At 39.1% G+C, this 25,778-nt stretch overlaps 1 protein-coding gene across 1 annotated transcript in view; it reads right to left on the bottom strand.

The window, feature by feature from the left end:
• Positions 1 to 24,659, bottom strand: part of fam20cb (FAM20C golgi associated secretory pathway kinase b) — a 32,395-nt gene extending 7,736 nt beyond the window's left edge. Inside the window, exons 1-3 of the mRNA XM_027137671.2 lie at positions 23,336 to 24,659; positions 22,638 to 22,813; positions 21,898 to 21,976 (exon numbers count right to left, since the gene is read on the bottom strand). Coding sequence (XP_026993472.1) covers positions 21,898 to 21,976; positions 22,638 to 22,813; positions 23,336 to 23,853 — 773 coding nt within the window. The 5' untranslated portion in view covers positions 23,854 to 24,659. The remainder of the gene's footprint in view (positions 1 to 21,897; positions 21,977 to 22,637; positions 22,814 to 23,335) is intronic.
• Between the last annotated feature and the right edge of the window lie 1,119 nt (positions 24,660 to 25,778).

The following is a 25,778-nucleotide window of genomic DNA, read 5'->3' as shown; positions in this document are numbered from 1 at the left end:
AGAAACATTTTAGGATAGATCTATCTCTACCTATTTCTGGATTCCTACATCTATACCGAAAGTAGCTGACATACAGTATGAAAGCCAAATTTATCCTGATGTGAGAGCAAGGGCTAGAAAAAAAATAATCTCAAGAAGCTCTAAATATTTGGCTTTTCTGCACAGTGGCGAAATCTCCCAATGAGAAGAAATGCATGACATCCTATAAAGTAAGAAATAATCAATATTGAGGATAACCAATCTCACACAGGACCACATATAGGGTCAAAAGAAAAGTGTGAGAATATTTGGCTATATATGAAATAAATAAATATACTAAAAAGTAAATATGTCCGACACGAATAGACCATAGTTATAGCTTGCTGCCTTTTGTGATAAAGGTTTGTACCTCAGTCCTTAATATAATGAGAAGTTTTTGAGAGTGATTTTAGCGTGCTACAGGCGTCTGTGTTATGTGACAGTGTTGGCAAAGCACACAAAGTTTCAGAGCAGACTGGCAGGACAAATGGTCAATAGTCCAAGATCTGCTCTCATATTCCTGACCTTTAACCCCACAGAGCACCTGTGAGATGCTCTGGATCACAACATGACCTTCTGTCTGCTAACTGAAGGAACTTTATAGGGCCCCTGAGAGAACAAACACACACACACACACACACACACACACACACACACACACACACACACACACACACACACACACACACACGCACACGCACACCAGCACTTTTAGAAACTTGTCCAGAAGTATCGAGCTGTGATGGTGCAAGAAACATACATGTTCTGTTAATTTCCTTATTCTCACCTTCTTCCTGTCATTGCCTTTTTCACTTAGATTTTATTGTTATTTTATTGCTTTAATGCAGTGTAGGTAAGGAATATCAACAAGTGTTATTTGTTTCTTTTGGTCAAGATATTTTTACCTCATATACATTGGTGCTGGGATGTTTTCAGCAGCACTCATGTCAGACTCACTCAAGATCTCTGCTTCTCTCTGGGTTCTCGCATCAAAATGTCAACCAGGAAGCTCTTCCCTTACTACACTTGGCACTGACTCTCCCAGGGTTTCGTGGCAATATTTCTGTGTGGAGTGCCATCCTGTGCCGGCTGCTTGTTCCAGACACAGCTGTGAGGATGACATATGTGCTGCTCATTAAATAAGCTAGCACTGACGCTGCCAGAGACAATCCACATTGCTCCGCTATGAGATGAAGCTTGCGCTCCTAGTGCTAGTGGCTCACTGCCACTTTGCCTCACACCTAGTGCTCCTGGATCATTATCCATCATAGCCCTGACCAGGTTGAAGCCCTTATGAAAGGTATATGAATGAATATTTAACCATTAATTTGATAGCGGGTAGCATTCCTTTCTCACTGTTTCATGGTCCCTGGTTTAATTCTAATCTTGGGTTACTGTCTGTGTTGAGTTTCTTTGCATGTTCCCAAAACATGTCAGTAGGTGGATTGGCTAGTGTAAACTGACCATTGGTGTTAGTGTGTGTACAATTTGTCCTTAAAATGACTGATGCTCCACCCAAGCTATATTGTTTTTTCCTTATTTTTAATTCGTTCCCAGTGTTGTTTTTTTTATATATTTAATTCAAGTCCTATTCACACCCTAGACTCTGCTGGAACCTGAGGAAAAGCTGTGGATGTGGTGATCCTTAAATCACCTCCTGCTGCATTGCCTCCCCAAAGTACCTTGTACAACAGCAGCTGGAGGGTTCATGTCTTCCCATAAAAGCTCAGAAAGGACTGAAGAAAAGACCATGTTGCTTCATTGCTGTACAAGGAAAAGATAAAGGAAACTAGATATGTGTCAGAGGGCCATAAGATCAAAATCAGCCACCCTGTACATAGGACATAATACACCTCTATCAACTGGGACAATCTGACAATGTGAGTTACAAAGCTTTAACTGGGTAACTGTAAAAAATGTTTAAAAAAGAAGGTGTCTATGTGTGTATACTAGTGTTGTTTATGGAAAAACTGAAGTTATAATGAAACAAAGTATGAAAGAGAGAGAGAGACAAGGGAGAGAGAGAGAGACAGAAAGATTGAGGCTCAGGCTCCAGTAGGTTTTTCTTCCTCATTCAGTAGATCTTACCTGCTTGTGATACACTACATGACCAAAAATATCTGGACACCTGACCATGACACCTATATGTGCTTGTTGAACATCCCATACCAAATCTATGGCCATTAATGTTAATAAAACAAGTTGGTCCTCCCTTTGCTGTTATAATAACTTCCACTCTTCTGGTTTTCCAATAGATATTGGAGCGTGGCTGTGGGGATTTGTTTATTCAGCCACAAGAGCATTAGTGAGATAGGCCCTGATGCTGGGTAAGAACCCTGACGTACAGTATTACAGTTCATCCCATTTTAAAGTCTCTGTGCAGACCACACGAGTTCTTCCACGAGTTCCACTCCAACCTTGGCAAACCATGTCTTTACCGACCTCGTATTGTACACAGGGGCATTGTAATGCTGGAACAGGTTTATGCTTAGCCACTTAGTTACAGTGAAAGGACATTTATGTTATGTATTTTTGTATGTTACAGCACACAAAAATATTTTACAAGATCTTCACAATCTTTCATACACATATACATGCAATGTTTTATTTATTTATTTATTTATTTATTTATTTATTTATTTATTTATTTATTTATTAGCAAAATCTAACTTTACTTACAAAACATCCTTTACATGATTGCCATTTATATGTATTGGCACTTTAAATGTTTCCTATTAAATAATCTGGTGCTGTATCTTTTCCTTGTATACCAAGGCCTTTTTTGTCAAAGATATTTTTAATGGCTTGTAATGTGAAAAAATTTATATTATATTCAAATTATTTAACCACATAATGTATTTCTTAATGGATGCCAAAATATAAAAGAAATGATTTAAGCATAAAAAATTAAGTATTTTCACCTTGCAAGACTAAACACAGTCTGCTCCTGTATTAATATATGTGATCTTTATTTCTCTACCTAGATCATTATCTAACTGCACACAAAACAAAACTGCCTGACAAACACTTAAAAAACTGCCTGATCTAGCCATTGCTTTTATTTCAGCCTGATGCACAGTTCATACACTGGTCATCATAAACTGGTCTCCATCTTGACACTCATTTTAGAGAAGACAAAGACAGGGATTTGAGAGATGTGTCTATAGTGTAGCTTTTAAAATGAAAGTCTGCTGAGACAAGGACCTCATGAGCTATGCTGAGGATGCACTTTGCATGGGTGTAAAGACACTGTTTGCTCTTTGTTTACTCTTAACACGCAGAGAGCTTACTTGCACAAAGTGCATAAGGTGCACATGTGCACACACACACACACACACACACACACACACACACACACACACACACACACACACACACACACACACACACACACACACACACACTCACACACACACACACAGACAGACACACACACTCACAGACAGACAGCCACACACACACACACACACACACACACACACACACACACACACACACACACACACACACACACACACACAGAGACACACTCACACACACACTCACACACACACACAGACAGACAGACACACACACACACACACACTCACAGACAGACAGCCACACACACACACACACACACACACACACACACACACACACACACACACACACACACACACACACACACACTCACAGACAGACAGACACACTCACACACAGACACACACACACACAAACACTAACACACACAAACACACACAGACAGACAGACACACTCACACACAGACACACACAAACACTAACACACACAAACACACACAGACAGACACACTCACACACACACAGACACACACACACAAACACTAACACACACAAACTCACAGACAGACACACTCACACACAGACACACTCACACACAGACACACACACAAACACTAACACAAACACACACACACAAACACAGACAGGCAGACAGTCAGACACACACATACAAACACACCCACAGACTCACACACACACACACACACACACACACACACACACACACACACACACACACACACACACACACACACACACACACAGACAGTCAGACACACATACAAAAACACACACACACACACACACAAACACAGACAGACAGAGAGTCAGACACACACATACAAACCACACACACCAAAGACTTAGAAGACCGTGCCAGTAAAAATTAGTTGACAAACACACAGACAGACAGACACAGACAGACACAAACACACACAAATACACACACACATACACAAAAAAACACAGACACACAGACAGACAGACATACAGACACGCACACACACACACACACACACCAAAGACTTAGAGGACCATGCCAGCAAAAATTCTTTGACAAACACACACAGACACACACACAGACACACACACACAGACACACACACAGACATACACACACATACACGCACACAGACACGAAAGACTTAGAGGACCATGCCAGCAAAAAAATTCGTTGACTGTTTGCTTTGCAAGCAAAAATAGGAAGCAGATAGCAAAATTCTGTGGGGTGTAAGAGCACAAAAGGTGTGCATAATACAAAATCTGATACCATGAGAAAATAAGTAAGAACAGATTAATGGTTCGAGAAACAGCTGTGACTGTGCATAGTGCCTGAATCCCTTACTGGCCCTTCTCTCAGTAAATACCATTAAACATGTGTCACTGATAATTGCTTGGAGAACAGGAACAATACACATGCATGGCAGCTGTACATGCTCTAAAGGTTTACTCCATCATTCCAGTTAATGTGATGCAGAGGAACAACTGAGCACTGAAACCACATGCTGCTGAACCACATGCTAAACTTCATCACTTGATGTGCACTTTCCAACGAGGCTGCACCCGGACTATTCGACTTTACTATGATTAGCAAATGGAGCATTGTTTAAACTCTGCTGGAGCAGAGATGACCTTTGGAGCTAATGCCCTGGCTGCTGTAGAGTGAACAGATCTTGATGGGGAGGGTGTGAGGGGTACCTGGGAGAAAATAAAGCAGCCTTCACTGGTGCGTTGCTGATAACAGATAACACATTACGCCAGGAGGCACTTTGTTTTACCAGCCTCACTACTCCACCTGAGCCACGGTTAGAGCACCACTCAATGAGGTGAAATGCCCTTAACCACATTTCACCACAATTTGTGTCTTTGCAGCTACAAAACATATGAGGTGTGGAATAGAAGGATGGGGGTGGTGATGCTGGTGTCTGAAACGGCCTGTCAGATAAAACGCTGCTATCATTTTTCTCTCATTCAACATTAAAGCACTTGGTGCAGTTTCACTTGTGAAGGGCGCATTGGCCCCGAGCGAGAATCGAGGCCATTGCACACATCCACACATGCAGCGAGCTCAGCTCAGCCCAGATGGACACTATTTAGTGCCGTGTCTGACAGTGCTGGCAAAGCTGTTTATTGAGAGAGCCCGACGACAGCCTTGAGTCTGCTTTATGGGAGGAGGAATGCTCGGCCATGCTGTAAAAATTCATCCAAGCAACCAAACATGTTTCTTACTGTCTCTAGATAGTCACTTTTTTTTTTCTGAACCCTAGCTCAGGCTCGGGTTTCTATGTTTGTGCATGTCTGGAGCTGGTATATATTTTTGCCCATGAATGAGTATGTCTGTGTGTGTATGTTTCAGTAGGATTGCTGTTTCTGTGTTGGTATATTTATAATGGAGCATTACTGTTTGGGTAGTACTACTCTATGTTGAACGCTATATAGCTTCCTCAATCATGTCTCCCACTAACTGTCAGCGGTGCCCTGTGGTGTGAAGCAGAGATACACATATACAGGAGGCCAGCTGTTTGCCTTCTGTCAGCACATGTGTGGGAAAAGCGTTGGAGGAGATGGTGTGGGCTCAAGAAGGATGTGTGGGTTTTTTTTCTGAGTTCAGATTTGTAGCATGCAGTTTTGCCTAAAGCTCAAGCTGTCATAGAGCTCATAGATTGTTAGATACTTTGGATAGATGTACCTTTGTGGAAAGCATCAGGTGTCCAAGACAGCAATCGATTTCTTCTCGCTATCACAACTGACTGTCAGTTTAAAGGGGCCCTCTCAATATGACAGAGGGCTGACAGCCATGCTGCAACAATCAGAAAACCAATCCTTCCCGCCTTTGAGAATAGCCCACCGAGCTGAACGACAGTCAGGCCTAAACATTCTGCTGCATCAACCCCTCTATGGTCCATCACACCCATAATGGCATCCTGTAAATATTCCAGCCAGATCAACAGACCATAAAGAGGAATCTATCATCTGCACATAATCTCTGACAGATTTACCAGCCATAGATGTTGGGCTACTCTGTCTGATAATGCATCCAGGATCTTACAAACGTACACAGCTTGCACTGTCCGCCCATCTTGCTTCAGGCAGCTGCTGATGTCTGATGTGAGGTTATAAAGTGCACCGGGACACAGAGTTGTGGTTTTCCAGACTCACTCAGCTTGATCATGCTGTTAATATGCAGGACTGACAAGAGGCTGTAAAACATATCACCCATTGGTTCTTTGCAATTACAAATTAAACATAAGACACCAGCTGTTATTAGAGCAAAATGAGGTGTGTAATGGCAGCCAAAATGAACCATAGCAGTGATTTCAGGAGCACTTTAGTGGGACCTTCTTGGAAATGTATAACATTTGAAAGTATGCCTTTCATTTAAATAAAAATGTATTTGATGAGGAAGCTCATTTGGGATGTAATGCTTAGAAACTTATTTTCTTGCTGGAAGTGATTATTCACAAAAGCCTGGAGAGCCAATTACTATTCTGAAACTTTATTCCAGAAAGGTGCTCAAACAATATCAACGGTTCTTTGTCCTGTGGGTGAAGGATCTGAGGCTGAGATTACCTGAAGCCTAACATTGTGTATTTATGTGTGATAAGTTCACAGATAACATTGAATAACTTAATCACATTGAATAACAGCATCATATGTTTCATTCAATTTGACAGCCAGATTATTGAGCATGTTTGTAAAAAGTTATTCTTTTTGTTTTACATGGAAGTAGCAACCACACTTGAAAAATTCATTTGGAGCAAATTTGGGCACGGAATTTTACATATTTGTTGTGCTCAATGGTATTTTGCAAACTGAATAGGAGTATCCAGCCTTAGCATGTGGTGTGCCTCTAAGCAGCATGGCTCATTTATAAAAATCCACTGAGACGCAAGCGAAGCTCTGATTGGTATTCTTTGAGCATGAATACACATAAATGTGTAAATGTGCCTCAGTTGCATAGGAGGAAATTAGACATCATAATAAGGTGGAGGGTGACATATGTTTGAGATTGATTATGACTTATGTTCCTGAGATACCATCTTTTTGGAATGATTCAAAACAAGGAAGTGAATTTATCAATATGCAAGAAGACTGGGTTCACCCTCACAAGCCGATGGGGTGGCTAGTGAGTAAGGTGGTAATGAACACTGTCAGAAACTTTGTGTCGGTACTGTAGCTGCTTCTAACCTATGAGCATTAATGATCATTAACTGGATACCTGTTAAGTATCAGTTAATACACAGATCAGATCACTGATATCTTTGTTTTGGTGTTTAAATAGACCACAACCAGCTGAAACTGCCTTAACTTGTTGATCTACAAATTAATTGCACATTACTTGGAATTGATCACTTCATCGCAGCATGTCTACTGGAGCTCAAAGAAAACAGCCACCATTATCAGTTAGTTGCCCTTTTATTAAGGTAAATGCTGATTATTTAAAACCAGTTATAAAAGTGTTTTTACAACAACAATAATGCAAACCTATGTATATTTTTGTGTAATTCAGAGAAATTTAGTAACGGTTAACAAGACACAGCTTTGCCAATTTAGTGAAGATGTATAATTAAATCATATGTTAATGATGTTTATCTCAGAAGCCAATGTACATACTTTTCTTCTGCTTTATCGCTGATTACTATAGTATGCAAATATACTGGTTTGACCTTTCATGCACATCTAAATATATGCTGTTTCTCATACTGAGGTCATGAACATAGTTTAAGTGCAAAGCCTAAAAGGTATGCAATTTACATTTCTCCAGAGAAAACAAGTAAATTGCTTTGCCTATACAGCAATTACCACTAATTAGCAGGCCTAAATCTTCCATTCTTGATTCTGTACACTGTGCACGTAGTCTACCTTATTTGTCCTTCCTCAGGCTCATCTTCCCCATGGATATCAAAACAGCATTTATCTAGCAGTAGGGGAACACCACAAGCCGAGTGCCACAGAAATCCAGTACTGGGCCACAGTAGAAGGGCATAAAGGGCATGGGGTAACAGTTTAAAGGAGGAGGGTATCAGTATCAGCTCACATCCTCAATACACACAGAACTCTAGTGTTAAAACAAAGCCTGAATATCAGCTTTTGTTGAGCGGCAGGGGAGGAATGCTGCAGTAAGTCTTGTTTTCCTGAGGAAAATCTCAAGGTCCAGCATTAAGCTTTATCCTCCAAAGGGAAAACACAAGAAGATGGCACAGAGCTGTGAGAGCGAAGCCGCACGGCAGGATGCGACTGAATATCGTAAGAGCAGGCTTTACATAATTTATAACTAGTTCCCCTTCCTTTGAGCAGGAACATTTAAGAGACATTACAAGGAATCTCTGACATTCCACCATTGTATTACAGTCATAAATTTATTAGATCCTTGACTGTTTGACAGCAAATTGACACCAAATCTTTCATATTTTGTTTAATTTGAAAACTCTGAATTAAAAACTCACTTCTGTCCCTAAATGCCTTTCCCGTTTGACTGTACACTTGAAAAAAGTTTCTTAAAGATTCTTTGGATAATTCATAAGAGATTGTAGCTTCATCACATATCCCAGAAGGACAAACCAAAAGCCCTTTAGGGTACTGGATGCAACTATTTCTTTAAATGTACCTACTGAATAATTTATGACTGTTACTTTGCTTTAAGAGGAATAACTGAATAATAAGGCAAGGTTTTTTGGGGTTTCATTCAATAAAGAATTCATCTGATCTGTGTAAGAAGTGCAGGGATTTGAAATATCTGAACACTCTCTGTATCAGCAATAAGAGTAATCCGTATGAGAGCAGCCGGAAAATATTCCTGGATCAGGGAGACGGGTGCCTGTGAGAAAGCTTAAGGAAAGTGTATCTGTTTGTAAAGGCAGGGATTTGCTCGTTTTGGCATTCAGAGAGCTGTTTTTGTGCTTTACACGTAGCTCCTTTCCTCCTCTCTCTCTCTCTACCTTGGCTGTTAATAGGATAACCCAAACACATTATTTGTGTCATTCCAGGGTCATCAGCAGCTGTGCAGCAAACACAGCTCCACATCAAGCAGATACACAGGCAGGCTATTAGAGCAGTGTTAACAATGACCCAGTCACAATTTCATTGTGCCGAGGGCACACCATTCCTTCACGTTACAGAGCAGCTCAGTGAAAGTTAATGGCCAGCATCTGAGGCTAGAGTCTACCGGAGGGCAGAAGAGGGAGGAGGAGGACAGCGAGAGAGAGAGAGAGAGAGAGAGAGAGAGAGAGAGAGAGAGAGAGAGAGAGAGAGAGAGAGAGAGAGAGAGAGAGAGAGAGAGAGAGATGTAAAGAGCAATAAAATAAGATGGAGGAAAAGATGAGGCTTCAAGTGCTGCTAACAGGAATTATAGACCGGTTCTCTAGGCATTTTAAAAATAATGATAGTTATTGAGCCTTGCCACAGACTGTCATCTAATCTTGGGTGTAATCCCAACTCACATACAGTGTTCTTGGAAAAGGCTCTTTGTGAGAAGAATAACATTACACAGTCACTGATAATGAGTGTGTGATAATAATTGCTGATAATAGAGCACTTGATAAACATGCTGTATTGCTTTGACTGGTTTTAATCATTTTTCTTTGAGAACTTCTTTCTTTCTGCTGCGATTTGATGCTGCTTGACATGTCACTTAGGATCAAAAAATACTCAGAACACATTTGCAGGTACAGACTTGTACAAACAATTTGGCTTGTGAGGTCCTATGATTGAAAGGCATTTCCTCTTCACGGGGACGCATCTCCCGACTCGTACTTGGCTGCAGTGTCAGCAGCTGCCCTCTGGGATTCAGAGAGGCTGAGGAGATGGAAGAAACATCTGAGTCACGAGTTCTGTAAAAGCAGCTCCTGCTGTGAGAGGTTTGTAAACTAAATGGCTTACTGGTGCTCTGATCAGGACAAGTGAACACTGTTCTTAACCTCTGGACTTACTGTACCACCATGACATATTAGCAGTAACATCTCAGTTATTTCTGCTCCTTCCACTTCTTTTTCAAAACATGAATCTACACTGAATCATACACTAAAACATACGGACAGTGGCACACTATGTTAAAACATTTCAAAGTGATTATTCATGACAGCCCGAAACCTATAATGAGAAACCATGTCAGTCCAAACAAAAATGAGTTCCATGAAATGTTAAAAGACAGAGTAAAGACAAGAGGTATTTTTTTTAAACCCCTCACTTTCCTTGAGAGATATACAGTATAACCTTTCTGTCTTTGTGTAATCCAATTTCACTGGCTACAAGCTGCTATAGAAGAAAGACACCAATTAATGCATTTAATGCAGCTTAAAAGTTACTAGTGATATAGGGAGATATTAGCAATAACACTGAATCAATAACAGTGAATAACATTACAGAAATCAAAAACTTCAACTAACCTTTGTTTTCTAGCTAGTTGTTCTGGCAGGCAGGCAGGCAGGCAGACGCAATAGTGTAATATTAGCAAGCACACGTCAAAGCTCTTACCACCTGCCTTATGCTTTAGGGCAAGTTCAAATATCAGATTAAAGAGGCTACCTGCTAATATTACACCTACATCACTGCTATGTCTATTGAGAGAAGTATATGAAACACAGCTTCATGTTACTTTCATGTTATAGAACCTTTGGAAATGATTGCTTATTCTTTATGGTTTATATAACCGCACACTTGTCCACACGAACTGGAAATGTTCTTTCATAACCTGGACCCCATACAGCTCTGATTAGTGACACTGAATACACACACTGGCAAGAGATTTCTTGTTCAAGGCACACAAAAGCCTGCTGGAGTTTTATACAAAAAAAGTTATAATATAAAAAACACTGAGTGTACTGTTTAACAAAAAAGTATTTAAAAAAAAATGCAAGCCCTTTACAAACTCTTTACTTTCTCTCTTACAACAGGATGTGGTTAAGTGGTCCAGCAGTGCATGACATTTGTAATGAATCTGGAACTTTCAACTAAACAAATTCCCACTTTACAATGTACACCCTCGACTTCTCCTATTATGGGTCAGTGTACCGCTTGAGACCCACAATTCTCTGCTCTTACGCTAATCGGCTCTACTTTCTTCGTCCATCGTATGCATTTCGTACAGATAAAGGGGTGGTCAGAGCTGAAAGTGCAGGACAATAGAAGTACAGAGTCTCCTCTGTCCCACCTCAGGCTTGTATCTGATCCTCTGGATAAAAACAGAGTAGAGATCAAATTTCCAATGCACCACCTAAATACTGGGGTGTTGCACAACCATGGGAATTTCTGACAACATAGAGATCAGACATGGAGGTTGGGTTACTTTATTTAGGGAATAATCATCTCTATTTCTGTCTGTGTTAAACAAGAGAGGTTTTAGAGCAAAGGAAATAAAGATCAGTTTATTTATTACAAGCAAAGTGCGATAAATGCATCAGACGTGCACACTGCAGTGAACTGTTAATGCATCATGAAACACACCGCAGTGTGAAATTCATCAGTTCAATTTCTGTCATTAATAACGGCTGTTTATAGTTGTCATATCGCATCTCTATTTCCAGTGGGATATTTAAAGCACACACAAATGAGCTCTGAGAGTGTGATCACACCTGCAAGTTTCTTGTTGCAGACCCAAACAAGGAAATAACACACTGTTGCTTTAATTCCTGACATATGTAACATTATCCTCATTATCCTTATGTATACAAAGTGTTAAACAAAGAGTCATCTATTCCCTAAACAATGTCATTCTGGAAGTGTGACCTTCTGTGTGTCCTTCTGTGTGACCTTCTCATGGGCTCTTATTGTGATAGTCTGGTTCATGCCAGTGTTTTAATGGTAGTGCTTTCACTCAAATAAACTGTGCCAAATAAGACATCAAACCAGTGTTCAGTGAAATTGAAGTGTGAATATGCCCAGAAACATCATTACTTGCAAGTTCCTACCAGTTTTAATCCAGCATTCCTAAGTTCTACATAAAGTTGCTCCTTAGGTACTGTGTTTATTTGGTCCTCTGTGTCTATAATTAAAGATGTTCCCCGAATTCTTTCATGTGTGGATTCAGATTTATTGCAGGAACACTTCAGAGTAATTATACAGTTTGGTCTGGCCTGGCTGTTGGCAAGATTTGACTTGTGGTCGAGCTTTGTTTTCTCATTTTCCTCATGCTTAATTATAAAAGAGGCGGCTCTTGATCTAGGTTTATAAGTTGCTCTAGAAAAAATATAGACTCATGTCATCTGAAAGGTCTCAAAAGGGCATTAGACTAGCAATTAGTTTGTCACTTAAGTTTGATAACATTACATAAAAATAAACTTCATAAACACCAAGATAAACTGAAACACCAACATAAACTGAAAGCATTGGTTCAGATGTTAATCTCAACTAAACAGCTGAACAAAAGCTCAGTCTGTGCTCATGCAATAGGTTAAAAGTGAAAAATAAGTACTCGGGGCACCATGGGCTTGATCTTGGACTTTGTAACAATCAGATGTAAAGCTGGAACATTACGTTTTCCACCACAGGTAATATGACGTTGTATTTTTTTGTATTTAATGTTGAAAGAGAAAAAATAAAGTCTGCAGAGGGAACTTTCTTATAGCTGCTATAAAGTAAGCAATAGCAGGAACTAACTTGTTTGACAGATGTTCTACTGCATCAAATGTTTGTTAAACTACAAATAGATAAAAAAGAATGATGTGTCCATTGTCACATAAAACACTTTGACATGTGCTGTTACTAGAAAATAGTTAACTTTGGGGTGGTAAACCCACATCACACCTCTCGGGCAGTAATTATTTTCTTATAACAGCGTGCCCCATGTGGTTTATAGCTTACCTATACATGCTATAAAAGTTTAATCTGGAATACTCAGAGAACCCTATAGTCAGTGAATGCCAATGACCATGGCCATAGAGACCTGCTGTACAGACCATGGAGGAAATAAAAAAAAAAAGCCATCTAGTCTAAGAAAAGCAGAACTGAAATCATTAAATATTTATGAGAACAGTCTGCGAAATTTTATTGGTGACAAAAAAATTACAAGCCAAAAAAAGTAAAAAAAAAAAACAAAAAAAAAAACAGCTTCACTACACCCTTGGCAACCGTGATGTTTGATGTGTTCACATTTTCCAGCTTAAGTTCCTTTCATAATCCTCCAAGCACAAACACAATGTACAGAAAAAACAACAATAACAACAAAGAACTACCTTCAAAAAACTACTAGGCTGCAAGCTGTGACTAAAGAAGAGGTCAAGTTGCAGAGCTGAGAAAAGGCTTTGTGTATAAAATCCTAATGTATAATTATTCAACATTAACCATTACACATTTTATTTAATTCTTGAATCTGATTGGTCAGAAAGCATCATTTTAGCACAATTACCTCTAGCTGGAACATGGCCGAGGTTAAAATTAATGTGCTCTTTGTAATCCGATATATTTATAGCAACAGCTCATACACAGAACAGACTATCTATCCATATAGCCTAAGACCAATAAACAGAATTTTATGTTATTGCTAAACAAGCTAAAATTGTAGATGTGATGTTTTAAACATTTTTAGAAGTTGTGGATTACTGGGCGGCCGTGAACACTTTGTAACAGTCATAGTGCTTTGAGAAGTTTATCAGCACAGGAAAGTCTTCAGGACCCTGTATGCTCAGTAAAATGACAAGCTATGTGTTTTGAGAGACAAAATCCATCTCTCAATAAATCTAACTATGAACTGTTAAAATGTGGACATTTCATAGATTCTGAAAAATGATAAATGAAACATTGCAATTTTAGGCAAATTGCTGTGCTATGAGAGGAATAACACACTCCAGATCATGCTGTTATACAAAAACAACTAACGCTGCACGTCCTATTGCACATCGTGCCACATCGACCCTCCCCCTGCTCCAGAGTGTGTATTATTTTCATATAACAGCACGGTCCGTTCTGTAGAGTGTTGATCCTTACATAGTGGCAGATCTGACAATAGTGCAGTATTACCTGGAACAGCAGTATTACCTGGAACAGCAGTATTACCTGGAACATCACATGTTTATATTCATGCAATGCACTCTGATAGATTATACGTTCTATACACAGGGAAGTTCATGGCAGACACAGTGGCTTCCTGTAAGAAGACACTAATTTAGCATTTTTAAAAAGAGTCTCCATTGTCAGAACTCAGCGGGAAAGATGTAACTTTGGATTTTCTGACACAGGAAAGTCTCCAGGATAGCATTTCATGGTTTCTCTGTAATGCAAACTACATTTTTTTGCCAAATTAAATTCATGAGAGAAAGAACAAAATTAAGATGCGCTGCTATAACACAAGTGATAACACGTGACAACGTTAAACATAACTATAAATGGGTGAAAAGTATTATGTTTTGTACTTTAATTTGAAAAAAATATTATTGTTGACACAAGGTTTTAAGAGGAAACAAACACTTTGATGTGTTCTGTTAGAAAAATAATCACCTCGGTAGCTGGAGATGTGTCACACCACCCTGTCGCTGATTATTTTCCAGCACACCCCAATGTGCGGATATGAATCAGGTAGCGTCTCCTATTATTTTGCTGCTGATAATTTTGCAGTCCAACATATCATCAGGTTGTAGTAGTTATAACAGCAATACAAAAGTAATGTCAGGAGCCCTTTAAAAAATCATTCCCTATTTACCGCTAAAGAATTTGAATACACAAACATTACAGCATGCATCTTAAACAGCCAAACTACTTATCTTCACTAGTCAGCTGCAAAATAGTCGGGATGTTTGAATAGCTGCATTCATACCACAAAATGTTTATAACAGTCTGCAGTGAGCAACGCACTGCCTGTGGTTAACTGCAATTTTCTTCCACCATAACTCTTTCACCAATCTCTATAAAAATAGTTTAATAACAGAAAGCATGACAAGCTCTCACAGAAAGTAAGATCCTGGCTTTCTGAATCTGTAACCCTCTTGTCAGTGTAAGTCCTTTAAATGATTCAGCAGCAAAGGTTCACAGAATATTACAAAGATGGGCTGTTTTTAGGAGAGAATTAAAGAAGCAAGACTCAGTTTTTCACGTGAGATTCTTGGATCAGAGCCATTTATAAGGTGCGTCTGGCGAAGGACGCTGGAATTTAGAGAAACTTCCAGTGTTCCAGAAATAAGTGCCTCCTCTGTGCTCTGCTGTCTGCCAGCACTAGTGTTGTGCCTGAAATAATACATGCACATTATTTTGCATGATTTGAGATTAGCTCCCAAACACGGTCCTACTTTAACCACAAATTAGATTCCAAAGCTCATATTTGCATATGCTGTAAAACAAACTGGCGAATGTGTGTGTGTTTTTTTCCCCCTTCTGCTCATCTCTGCAGAGTAAACAGATCAATGATTTCCTGCAAGCCTGCTTTGCTTTAGTGTGTTCAACCCTCATCTTCAGTTTTATCACCTTCTAAGAACTAGTTTAAGCTAGCAGAATAGCTGTCTTTTCCTCCGCTTTAAAACATATTAATCTCTTTTTTAATACCACAAAAGGGCCATATCATTTTTTTGTGTCTCTGTTATTTCATCCCAGCACAAAAGACTTTGATCAGTCGTCTGTATGAGAGTCTTGACAACAGAAGAGCAGTCTGAGGTTAACGCTGGGCCTTTATGGCATACATGCAATCCTCCAAGGTTCTGCTGTAACAACTGCGGTACTGATCACAACACAAAGCTTTGCAATGAACTTTTGAGACTCGCACAGGGGAGAGAAAGCATTGAGGATGAAACAAAAGCAACTAGCTAGATATAGTGAAGCAAAAATTCACAACCACTTCAAAAAGAAGCACGGAATTTGTGAATCTGAATCCAGGAGTAGATTTATAACTGGTTTTGCTTACATGCTTTTCTCTGACACAAGCAGAAATGGCCAGTATAGAAAACCGGAGGACATTCAGACGAGTAAATTCACCTCAGGCTCAGATGTAGAGAGCGTGCGAACCAGCCTGGGGTCCACAGAAAGACTGAAGCAGCGTGTGTTTGAAGTTAAGATGTACAACAGATGTCTCCTAAGCCTTGTCCAGGGCCATAAACTGATCCTTATTCTGGCAGGAGCTGATCGAGTCATGGTGCTGAACTTTCTGTTGTCCTTTAATTATCTGTCTTATTCCAAGCCATGTTTCAGATAGCCTAGTACATGGTGTGTGCCAATTAGAGAGTCTGTCCTAGTGTGAAAAAAAGGAAGCCCAGAGCTTATGTCTGTGCCACTATAATTAAGACTGACAATCAAGATCAAGAAAATCAAGTTAACAACGTTGAATTTTGCCTTATTAATGGCTAATTATTTCTCAGGACAGCACCTGTAGGTTATGTGATGCAGTTGTTTAAAATCACCGTCTGATCTGTACAGTACATTACAACGTGTGATACACTCAGGCATTTTCGCTGGAAAGTAGCAGAAAATAAAATGTTAATTAAAACCAATCATTGGTTTTAATTAAAACCAATGATTCAAACTACAGGGATGGTAAATATGAATGAATGACTTTGTATTAACTTCATTACATCACATTTACTGTGTATATATATATATATATATATATATACATACATACATACATACATACATACATATATATATATATATATATATACAAATGCAATATTTCACTATTTAGATTTTAGCCAGTTAGCTAGTAATATAGGAGTAATATAGTATAAAGGGTAAGAAATGCATATGGTTGAAACACTGATGGATATGTATGTATGTATGTATGTATGTATGTATGTATATATATATATATATATATATATATATATATATATATATATATATATATATATATATATACATACATACATACATACATACATACATACATACATATCCATCAGTGTTTCAACCATATGCATTTCTTACCCTTTATACTATATTACTCCTATATTACTAGCTAACTGGCTAAAATCTAAATAGTGAAATATTATTGACTATACCAAATTATAAGGGCACCCGGCCCCGGATAAAGCGGTAGAAGATGGATGGATGGATGGATGGATGGATGGATGGATGGATGGACCAAATTATAACCTTTTCCTTCCTGTTTCCCAAAGCTATATGTTCTTTTCATTTCCAGCTTTAAATAAAAAACGTTCAATATGATCTCAGATTTTTTACCTTATTTTTTGATATTTATAGACCGACTATGTGAAAAAGTATGTCTCCCAAAAATCTGATAAGGGGAAGCTGTAGTTGTTTAGATGATATAGATGAGATTCGAGCATTGAGTCATAGATCATGTGTCATTTAAGGGAGCTCTATAATATACCTTTAAGGTCACATCTTGAAAATCAAGAGATCTATGGTCTCTGCACACCATTAACCTTTGCTATGAGTGAAATCACACATACCTACACCGATCCATTATGAAGGACTTTTAACTGTTTGTCTGTGTTTGCGGTTCAGTTCATTTCTTCATATCCTAAAGCTAATTGTGCAATGAAAAAATGTTGAAAAGGAGAACAGTGGCCATCAGGTCGGGTCTGCAAGTTTGACTATCTATATGCTTCTAATATTTTACATGGCAAACAAGCTTGTCGTATTTGGCATAAGGTTGTACAGTCATTGAGTCTGCTCAGTGGCTGGGGGGTATTTTTATACTTCTGGTTTAATGCAGCGTGTCACATACAATCAAAGCTCAGAGTGAAATAACTGTTTGGAGGGCAGCTACAGTACACAAATACTGCCAGTGGCCTGCTGTACTAAAGCAGATCCAACCATCAGCTGTGGCTCATCGACCAGGCACATCTTTCTAAATACTGAAACCTTTTTCCTTTCTTTTTTCTTTTTGAATTATTCCCCTACATATCAAATAGTTTTCCTTCAGTTGACAGGATAAATCCTACACGTCTCAGGTCAACCAAATACACAAGGCTACATTTTTAAGTCTGCAATCACCTGAGAATCAAACATTCTAAAGAAAGTCTTTAATTTGTTTTCTTCATCTGTCATCAGCACAACACCACAGTGAGACAAACTCTTTGCAACACTGTAATGGATGGCAGCAAACTTAACTGAGTTGCTTTTGTGTGTTTAAAAAGGTGCTAATTAAGTATGAATCATGTCAGTGTCTGTAAAGCAGTCTGGCTCCTCTGAGAGTTGGCAGAGCTGCAACAGTCAGCCACATAAAGGATCAAGACTAAGGCCTCTCCCACTGGAGATAAATCTCAGGTAAACATTCACCACCTGCTACTGTCGACAATCACACTTATTCTGCAACAAAGCAAGCACTCCATGAAAATATGACTGTCACGGTTTTGGTCAAGAAAGTGGTTCAGCAAACCATGAACGTGTTGTTTTAGACACAGGGCATCTAGGATATAATGACAAACAACAGGGACACACAGATGAATTGTATTAATCAGCCTGAGACTGTCTCTGTTTCAAAACCTTTTCTGCAGTATTTTCTGTCATGGAAAGTTTTTTAGACTGGCCTCTGCTATTTTATTGCAACACAGTATGACTCATTGCTCCTTGGTCTATTATTATGCTTGCCATACTTTAACTATTGAGCTGGAGATTTGACCAAAAATATTACCTTCATATTCTGTTAGTCCAACCATCAGTATGTTTGATAGATCTTTGGAATATTGTGCATTATGTAGCATTGCTCCTTTTTAGATGCTTTAATGCAGCTTGTAAACAGAATGTAAACAGATTTCCACCAAAATAAATAAATAAATAAATAAAGCTTAAAAGCTTTAATGGGATTTGATCCCATTATGCAATCTGTTCAGGTTGATATGACAGCATGCAAAACATGGGAAGACAGACATGAATCACTTTTCTGCACCTGATTCACTAAACCAAAAATGTTGCAACAAGGAAGATCTGTACGAGAACACAATCAGAAACATTTTTAATGTAAATGCAAGCACTAAAGTAGAAGGATTTTCAGGAAGGACTGACTCTTTGCTTGGTCATGGGAAAAAATGATCTAAGGCCATGTTTAAGACACTGCATAATCAAACACAACTCAAAACAGCCACTGTTTTTTTTCCTAAAAATAGAAGCTGGATCTGACACTTGAGTTAACCTTGAAAAAAAGAATGCAAGCGCCTAACCTTTTCATCTAAGCAAAAAAATGAAAAAAATGAGTTGATTTTTTAGGAATTTTTCTTTAATGACAGATCTTAAAATTAAAATACAGGAATGAGGTCCAGTTCAGAAGAAGCCAGAGTCGATTGTTTGCTTTGTGCTAATTATAGAAGGAACAGACTGTATGCCGATCCCTGCTCTCTAATAACATTTATTTTCTCACCAAAGGACCATTGTTCTCTTCTGTCCTAAATACTCCCTGTGCAGAAACCAAACACACTGTTGATGAAAGTATTCCTGTGAGGGAATTATTTGTGTACCGTTAATTGCTGTATGCTATATGTAACCTGCTTCACAGCCTTAGCCAAATAAAGGATTGTTGACCTACAGTACTGTGCATAATCATTATTAACACCAATGTTTAGATGAGAGCGTGTAGCTTCTTTTCTTTTGCTTCTTTTTCACATGCTCATTTAACTGAACCTAATCAGATTTGTGTTTGAGATGTTGCTGATCCAGTGAAAAGGAGCTACGCATGGTCCCAACCTCAGTCTGAGCTAAAAAGACTGTAATTCAATGGAAGCCCACATCAGATACATGTGTGTGAAAAACAAATCTGATTTTATAAATAGACCTACTGTGCCTCACATATTTCATAAAGCTGGAAGAAAGAAAACCCCAAACAGGCTTCATGCCTACCAGTTTAAGAGAAAAATCATATGAGGGACTTGTCAACACCCGCCACACTTACTAATGTCTATATGCTGTAAATTTGGGACATACAGTTAGTAGTTTTTAATCATAAACATATTCCAGTTTGTGATACTGGTAAGCTGAGCTGTAGTTACTGTATCAGACAACATTAGATATTGACGTTTATTGTTCTGTGGCATCTGTATTTACAGAAAATTATAAAGTTTGCTAAAACACATTTGTTTTTTATATACAGAATAAAATAATCATGTTTATCATTTTTATCAGATAGGTTTCACCTGTGAAGACTGCATTTGTTGTTAAAATTGATAAACCTTCATGAAAATCAAAAAGCGGAAGGAAAAAACAAGTCTGTATGAAACTGAGAAAAGGGGAAAAATCGCATTGCACAAACACTGAAAACATTGTGAGAGCTCTGAAGAACAACCCAAAAAAGCAGTAAGAATCAGAAGGGCAGAATGCAAAAAAACAACAACAGAGATGCTACACAAAAATTCAGAAACCAAGATAAACCTTTACCAAAATAATTGAAAGGCCATAGTGTGGAGGGAAAAAAATCCAAAAGAATTCAATTACAAAACATACAGGCCTATCTTTGAAAAATGGTGGTGGTATCTTCATGGTTTGGGCTTGCATGGCTGCTTCTGGAATACATGTATGCTCACTAATCTTCAAAAACTCACATTGGAATCATAAATTTGCAAGAACATTTTGTGTTCCCATTTACAACAAAATGCATCCAAATTAATCAGGGGACAATGACCAAAAACACACTGCCAACTCAACAATGGACTTCATCGGGGTTACAGAGAAAGCGATTAGTCTGGCCGTCAACCTAAAGAGGAGCGTAAATTGAGAAACCCCCCAAAACCAACAACAACTGTAAACTGAAAAGGTGAAATCATAAACCCTCATCTCCTGTGATTATTTTTGATCTCAAATACAAACGTCTTTGGTTTATAGCATAAAAAATGGTTACTGAATTGGCCTTGCTGTTCAATAGCTACAGAGGAGACTGTATAACTCTGAGTTGCTATAATGCTCTAAAAACACAACAGAGTGAGCCAAAATAATTTCACCTGCCAGAGCACCTGCACTTAGATAGCACCATGGCTGTAGATCGACTGAGAGGTGATTCGGGTTCTGCCATTTATAGCTTTAGAAAATTATAGGGAGGCCATTATTACTCGTAGAAAGGGGCATGTCAAATCCACACACAGCGACCCTCCCATTGTAACCTATATTTATGACAGAAGATAAACCACCTTCTAAACTACTGTGATGGCTATCATAAATCCTCCATCAATGGCCCAAATCCAAAGCTATTATTTAATGATTAGAATGAAAGATGACTCCAAATTAAATAAAACAGCAGTGATAAAAACGTACCTCCCAAAACAGAGTAGCAATAATCAGAAATGTGATGATAAAACCAGACAGGCATAGCTTGCCAAAACAATTTTATGCACCACAGTGCTTATTTGTGACTAATGTTACAATCCCTTTAATATCATCAGACATTTGTTCTGAGCCAACAGATTCACAGTGTTTTAGTTCGGAAAATCTGAAAGCAACTGCTCCTGGATGGAATCCATGTAGAAAATATGCATCTAGGTGGCTTAGCTCAAATCAAAACAAATATTAATAGAAAATCAAATAAAAATGTTTGAATGTATTTTTATGGTTAAATACAAATAGAGCCACACTTCTCTCGTCACTGGCATTTTTCCTTTGTTTCTTTCACAAATTCTCTCACACCTTTCTTTTTCATGATGCACACACATTAGTTATTTTCATGCAAGAGTGACAGAGATTCCTTGTCTGAAATGTACACATAGTACTTACTTCATAGGTTTGAAGAGCGCTTGGCCATAGTTCTGGAATGTCATGATGAGCTTCAGCTGCGTACCTCCAGATTTCATGGCTTTAAAGAAAACAAGAGTGAATGCATCATGCAAACTCTCCACTTAATGAAGTAACTGTTGTCTTATTTAAAAAAGTTACATCGCTGCTATTTAGTGCAGAGAATATATCAATGAATTTAGAGACAAAAAGGAAACAAGTATATTGAAATTTTCTTGGTAGGCCATGGTACAAAGCCCTCTGCCTACAGTATGAACCATCTCAAATAAAGACTCTGCTGAAACAAAAAAAGACAGCTGACCTTAACAGGTTTTGATTTTCCAAGTGCAGTGTAAGTAAACTACGTTCTGTTCTTGTCAATAGTGTGTGTGAGCGCCAATGCAGCTGCATCCCACTAATCACTGCCTGATTCTTATAAGACAGCTTTAGTTGTCTACATGCAGTGTATTTAAACACTGTATTCTTTTAAGTCACATTTTAATCAAATGCAGATGAAACTGAAGCTGCAGTGTAGATAACTTTTTATAATTAGATGAAAGCAAGTCTATAGTCAATGTACACCAACACAATGTGCAAGGCACCAAATCCAATCACATCTGTTTGAGGAAAAGAAAAAGAAATTCTCCTCTCTGTCATCTTTCCAGCTCCAACCATATCACTGTACTGTTTAATAGCATTAGAGTGGAATCACACACATACAATACTCAGCTGCTGTGACTTACCAACACTGGTGATTCTCTGTGTAATCAGGTCGTTCAGCATTGCATCGATGACAGGGTTGTGGCGGGAGTAGAGCTCATAGCGGTTGATGCCGATGTGAAAGCGCAGCCAGTTAGGATAGGACTCTGCTGTAAGCTCACCTGTAGGGCTGAACTCCCCATCCTTCTCCTGTCCATGCCTGTGGAGCATTCACACACACAGCTTTTGATAAGACCAGCTGCTGTTTCTAAATAATAACTAAACTCACAATTCAGAAGACAGTACTTCAGAAGTTAAGGCTTATAATTTAACCAGCAAGTGAGAGAGTAATTATTTTTATTTTAAAGGTTTCAAGGGGTTATTACTGTATGTGGTAATTATATTGAGTATCTAAAAATAATAATTTCTTAACAGCAGCCAACTTAAAGTTACATACTGTTACATTTTAAACACATAATTATATATATATATATATATATATATATATATATATATATATATATATATATATTAATTATAGGCAAACTGTAAAGTTATATAGAAATAAAATACATTTCACTGTTATATAATAATAATAATAATAATAATAATAATAATAATAATAATAATAATAATAATAATAATACTTCGTTAAGCACTAATCCATAACGCTTATGGAAGTAATATATCTTTTCCAGACCTTTAACGTTTCTAAAAGAAAAGCAAAGAGGAAGAAACTAACCATTCTTGGTTATCTGCTCCTTTGGGGTCAAACCTGATGTCGGTGTTGACGTTGAACAGTGTGTCCTGGTCAGTGAGGACAGGTAAAGGTCTCTTATAGAGCGGATGCTCGAACAAAGCTGCGAGTCTGGAGCGTGTGCTCACTCCTGCTACATGCGTCTCCTGCTCCCGGTCCTGTCCCGCCTGTGCGCGGTGTTCACCTGTCCTCCGCGTGACCGTCTTCTCCCCGCCCGGGCTGAGCTTCTCCAGCGAGTGTGAGGACACGTTGGATCCAGGTTCGCTGCTGAAGTCCTGCAGTATCCGCAGAGTGTGTTTGTGAAGCGGTAGAGGTTCCGGGGCGGCGGCTCGGACCAGAGGCCTGGCCCAGTTGCGCGGGTCCTCACTGGGCGTGTGAGAGCAGGAGCAGCCGCCGGTGCCTTTACTCTCCAGCCGCGGCAACAAGTCTATCATGATGTGCAAGGAGCACGCGATCAGAAACACGGTCAGGATCAAGACCCGAAATTTTCGAAAGAGTATCATTTTCAGGCCCTCCTGTTCGGTGACGCCCCAAGATTTGTTGGGAATGAGAAGGAGGAAAGTGAGCAGACGCGCTACATCGCACACGGTGCACACGACGCGAGTGGCCAATTTGAGCAGGACGCACGGCACAGCGTGGCTTTCATGCGCCAGCTTCAAACGGGATGTGGCGATTTATGGACGTGAAAACTGTTCCTACTCAATAACACGTCTGCTTGTGTAATCCAGCCCAGTGACAAGCCGATTCCAGTGAAGCAAAGTATCAGGAGACACAGAACGCTCGGAGATTCAGCTCGCTTCACTTTACACCTATTTTTTGGAAAGTTTAAAGGCGTCACAAGAAGCCATGAAAATCTCCACAGATTCACGGCGGTACATCGTTGCAGTGTGTATTTGTAATGTCCGGAATGAAAAGGGTTTACGGAGGAAACATTTGTACTTGGAGGGTCACAGTGAGACCCTGAAGCTCCTCGTGAGCGCAGACACTCTTCAGCAAACGCGCGACTGTTCGCTCCTGCTGTTTATCCCCGACAGCGCGAGTTCGATCACGCAAAGCGTAACGCGAGCCGAAAACAAAACCCGGGGCAGGTTAGAAGACGAAAGCGCTGCGACTCTCCTCCACCAGGACGCGGAAATCTTCGAGGAAGTTTCACAGATCACATTCGATGACAAGCGGGAAAGATTTTCGGTCTGTTAACAAGACTGAAACGTTTAGTGTCTCGCGCTCTACTCTGTTGCGTCGCGTTGTGTGTGTGTGTGTGTGTGTGTGTGTGTGTGTGTATACGCGCGCGCGTGTGTATATGTGTGGGTGTGTGTGTGTGTGTGTGTGTGCTAAAGGGGCGCTCCTCTGATCCGCTTCAGCGTCACTCATACAGACACGGGATTGGTTAAAGCCGCGCAGTGGAGCTCAGCAGAGCAATCAGAGCCCAGACTGAGCCTGATGCTGTCTGCAATGCCACACTGTACAAGAAGAGGGCGTCTTATCCAGTTCACTGCTTTATCCGTGCTTTCCTTCATGAGTATGGAATAAGTAAGGGTATGCTACAGCTGTATTGGTCATTTATTCATCTTCTGTAAGTGCTTTATCCTGGTATGTGACTTATCCTGGGAATCCCAGTGTGAAGTGGGTATACATCCAGGATGGCCCCCCAGATGGACACACACACTTTTAGTCACCAGTCCACCTATACCTGCATTTTTTGAGGAAATCTGAGAACTCATAGGGAACAGAGAGAATGTGCGCACAGAGACTCCTCATTGTGAGACAGCAACGCTACATGCTACACCACCATGTCACTACAATTCCCCTGCAGATCACTGAAATTAATGTTACGCTTCCCATAAACGTGCATATTACAGCTATACAATAACTGACTGTAGTCCAAGTCTTCTATAATATAATGTCAATCAATGAGTAGGGGCAGTCATGATTGGATGAATAAGATTGAAATCAGATTGAAACCAAAACAACAATAATAAATGGATAATTTCCATAGAGTACACAGATTGCAAAACTGTAGAACCGTAACTGTAGTTAGAACAAAAAAGCTGGAGCTCTAATAAAGTGGCCAGTAATTATACACTTTATATAAGTACTATTGTTATTACAGTGTTACTGCTGTGCTGAGAAAAGTCTAATATTACCCAGGTTGTGTCTGGTTAGTGGTGGTCTTTGTTTTGTAGATTAAAAACTGAAAGAATTATAAACTGTAAACAAATCAGTGGCCATATACTGTCTATTTTAATAGGTAAGAATAAGAATTCCAAAAAAGGTAAGAATTGATTTTTTTTAACTAACAAAAAAAGGACTAAATAACGATCTGTACAATACTATACAGTTAAAAGTAAGTTACTGCTTTAATATTTACTATATTTATCAAATATGAATGCTTTGTGTACACATGCATAATATGATGATCATATACAGT

Source organism: Tachysurus fulvidraco, chromosome 8 (genome assembly GCF_022655615.1).
Source record: "Tachysurus fulvidraco isolate hzauxx_2018 chromosome 8, HZAU_PFXX_2.0, whole genome shotgun sequence".
In the NCBI taxonomy this organism is placed as follows: domain Eukaryota; kingdom Metazoa; phylum Chordata; class Actinopteri; order Siluriformes; family Bagridae; genus Tachysurus; species Tachysurus fulvidraco.
The sequence above is the reverse complement of the archived record's forward strand: the minus strand, read 5'-3'. Positions and strand labels throughout refer to the sequence as shown.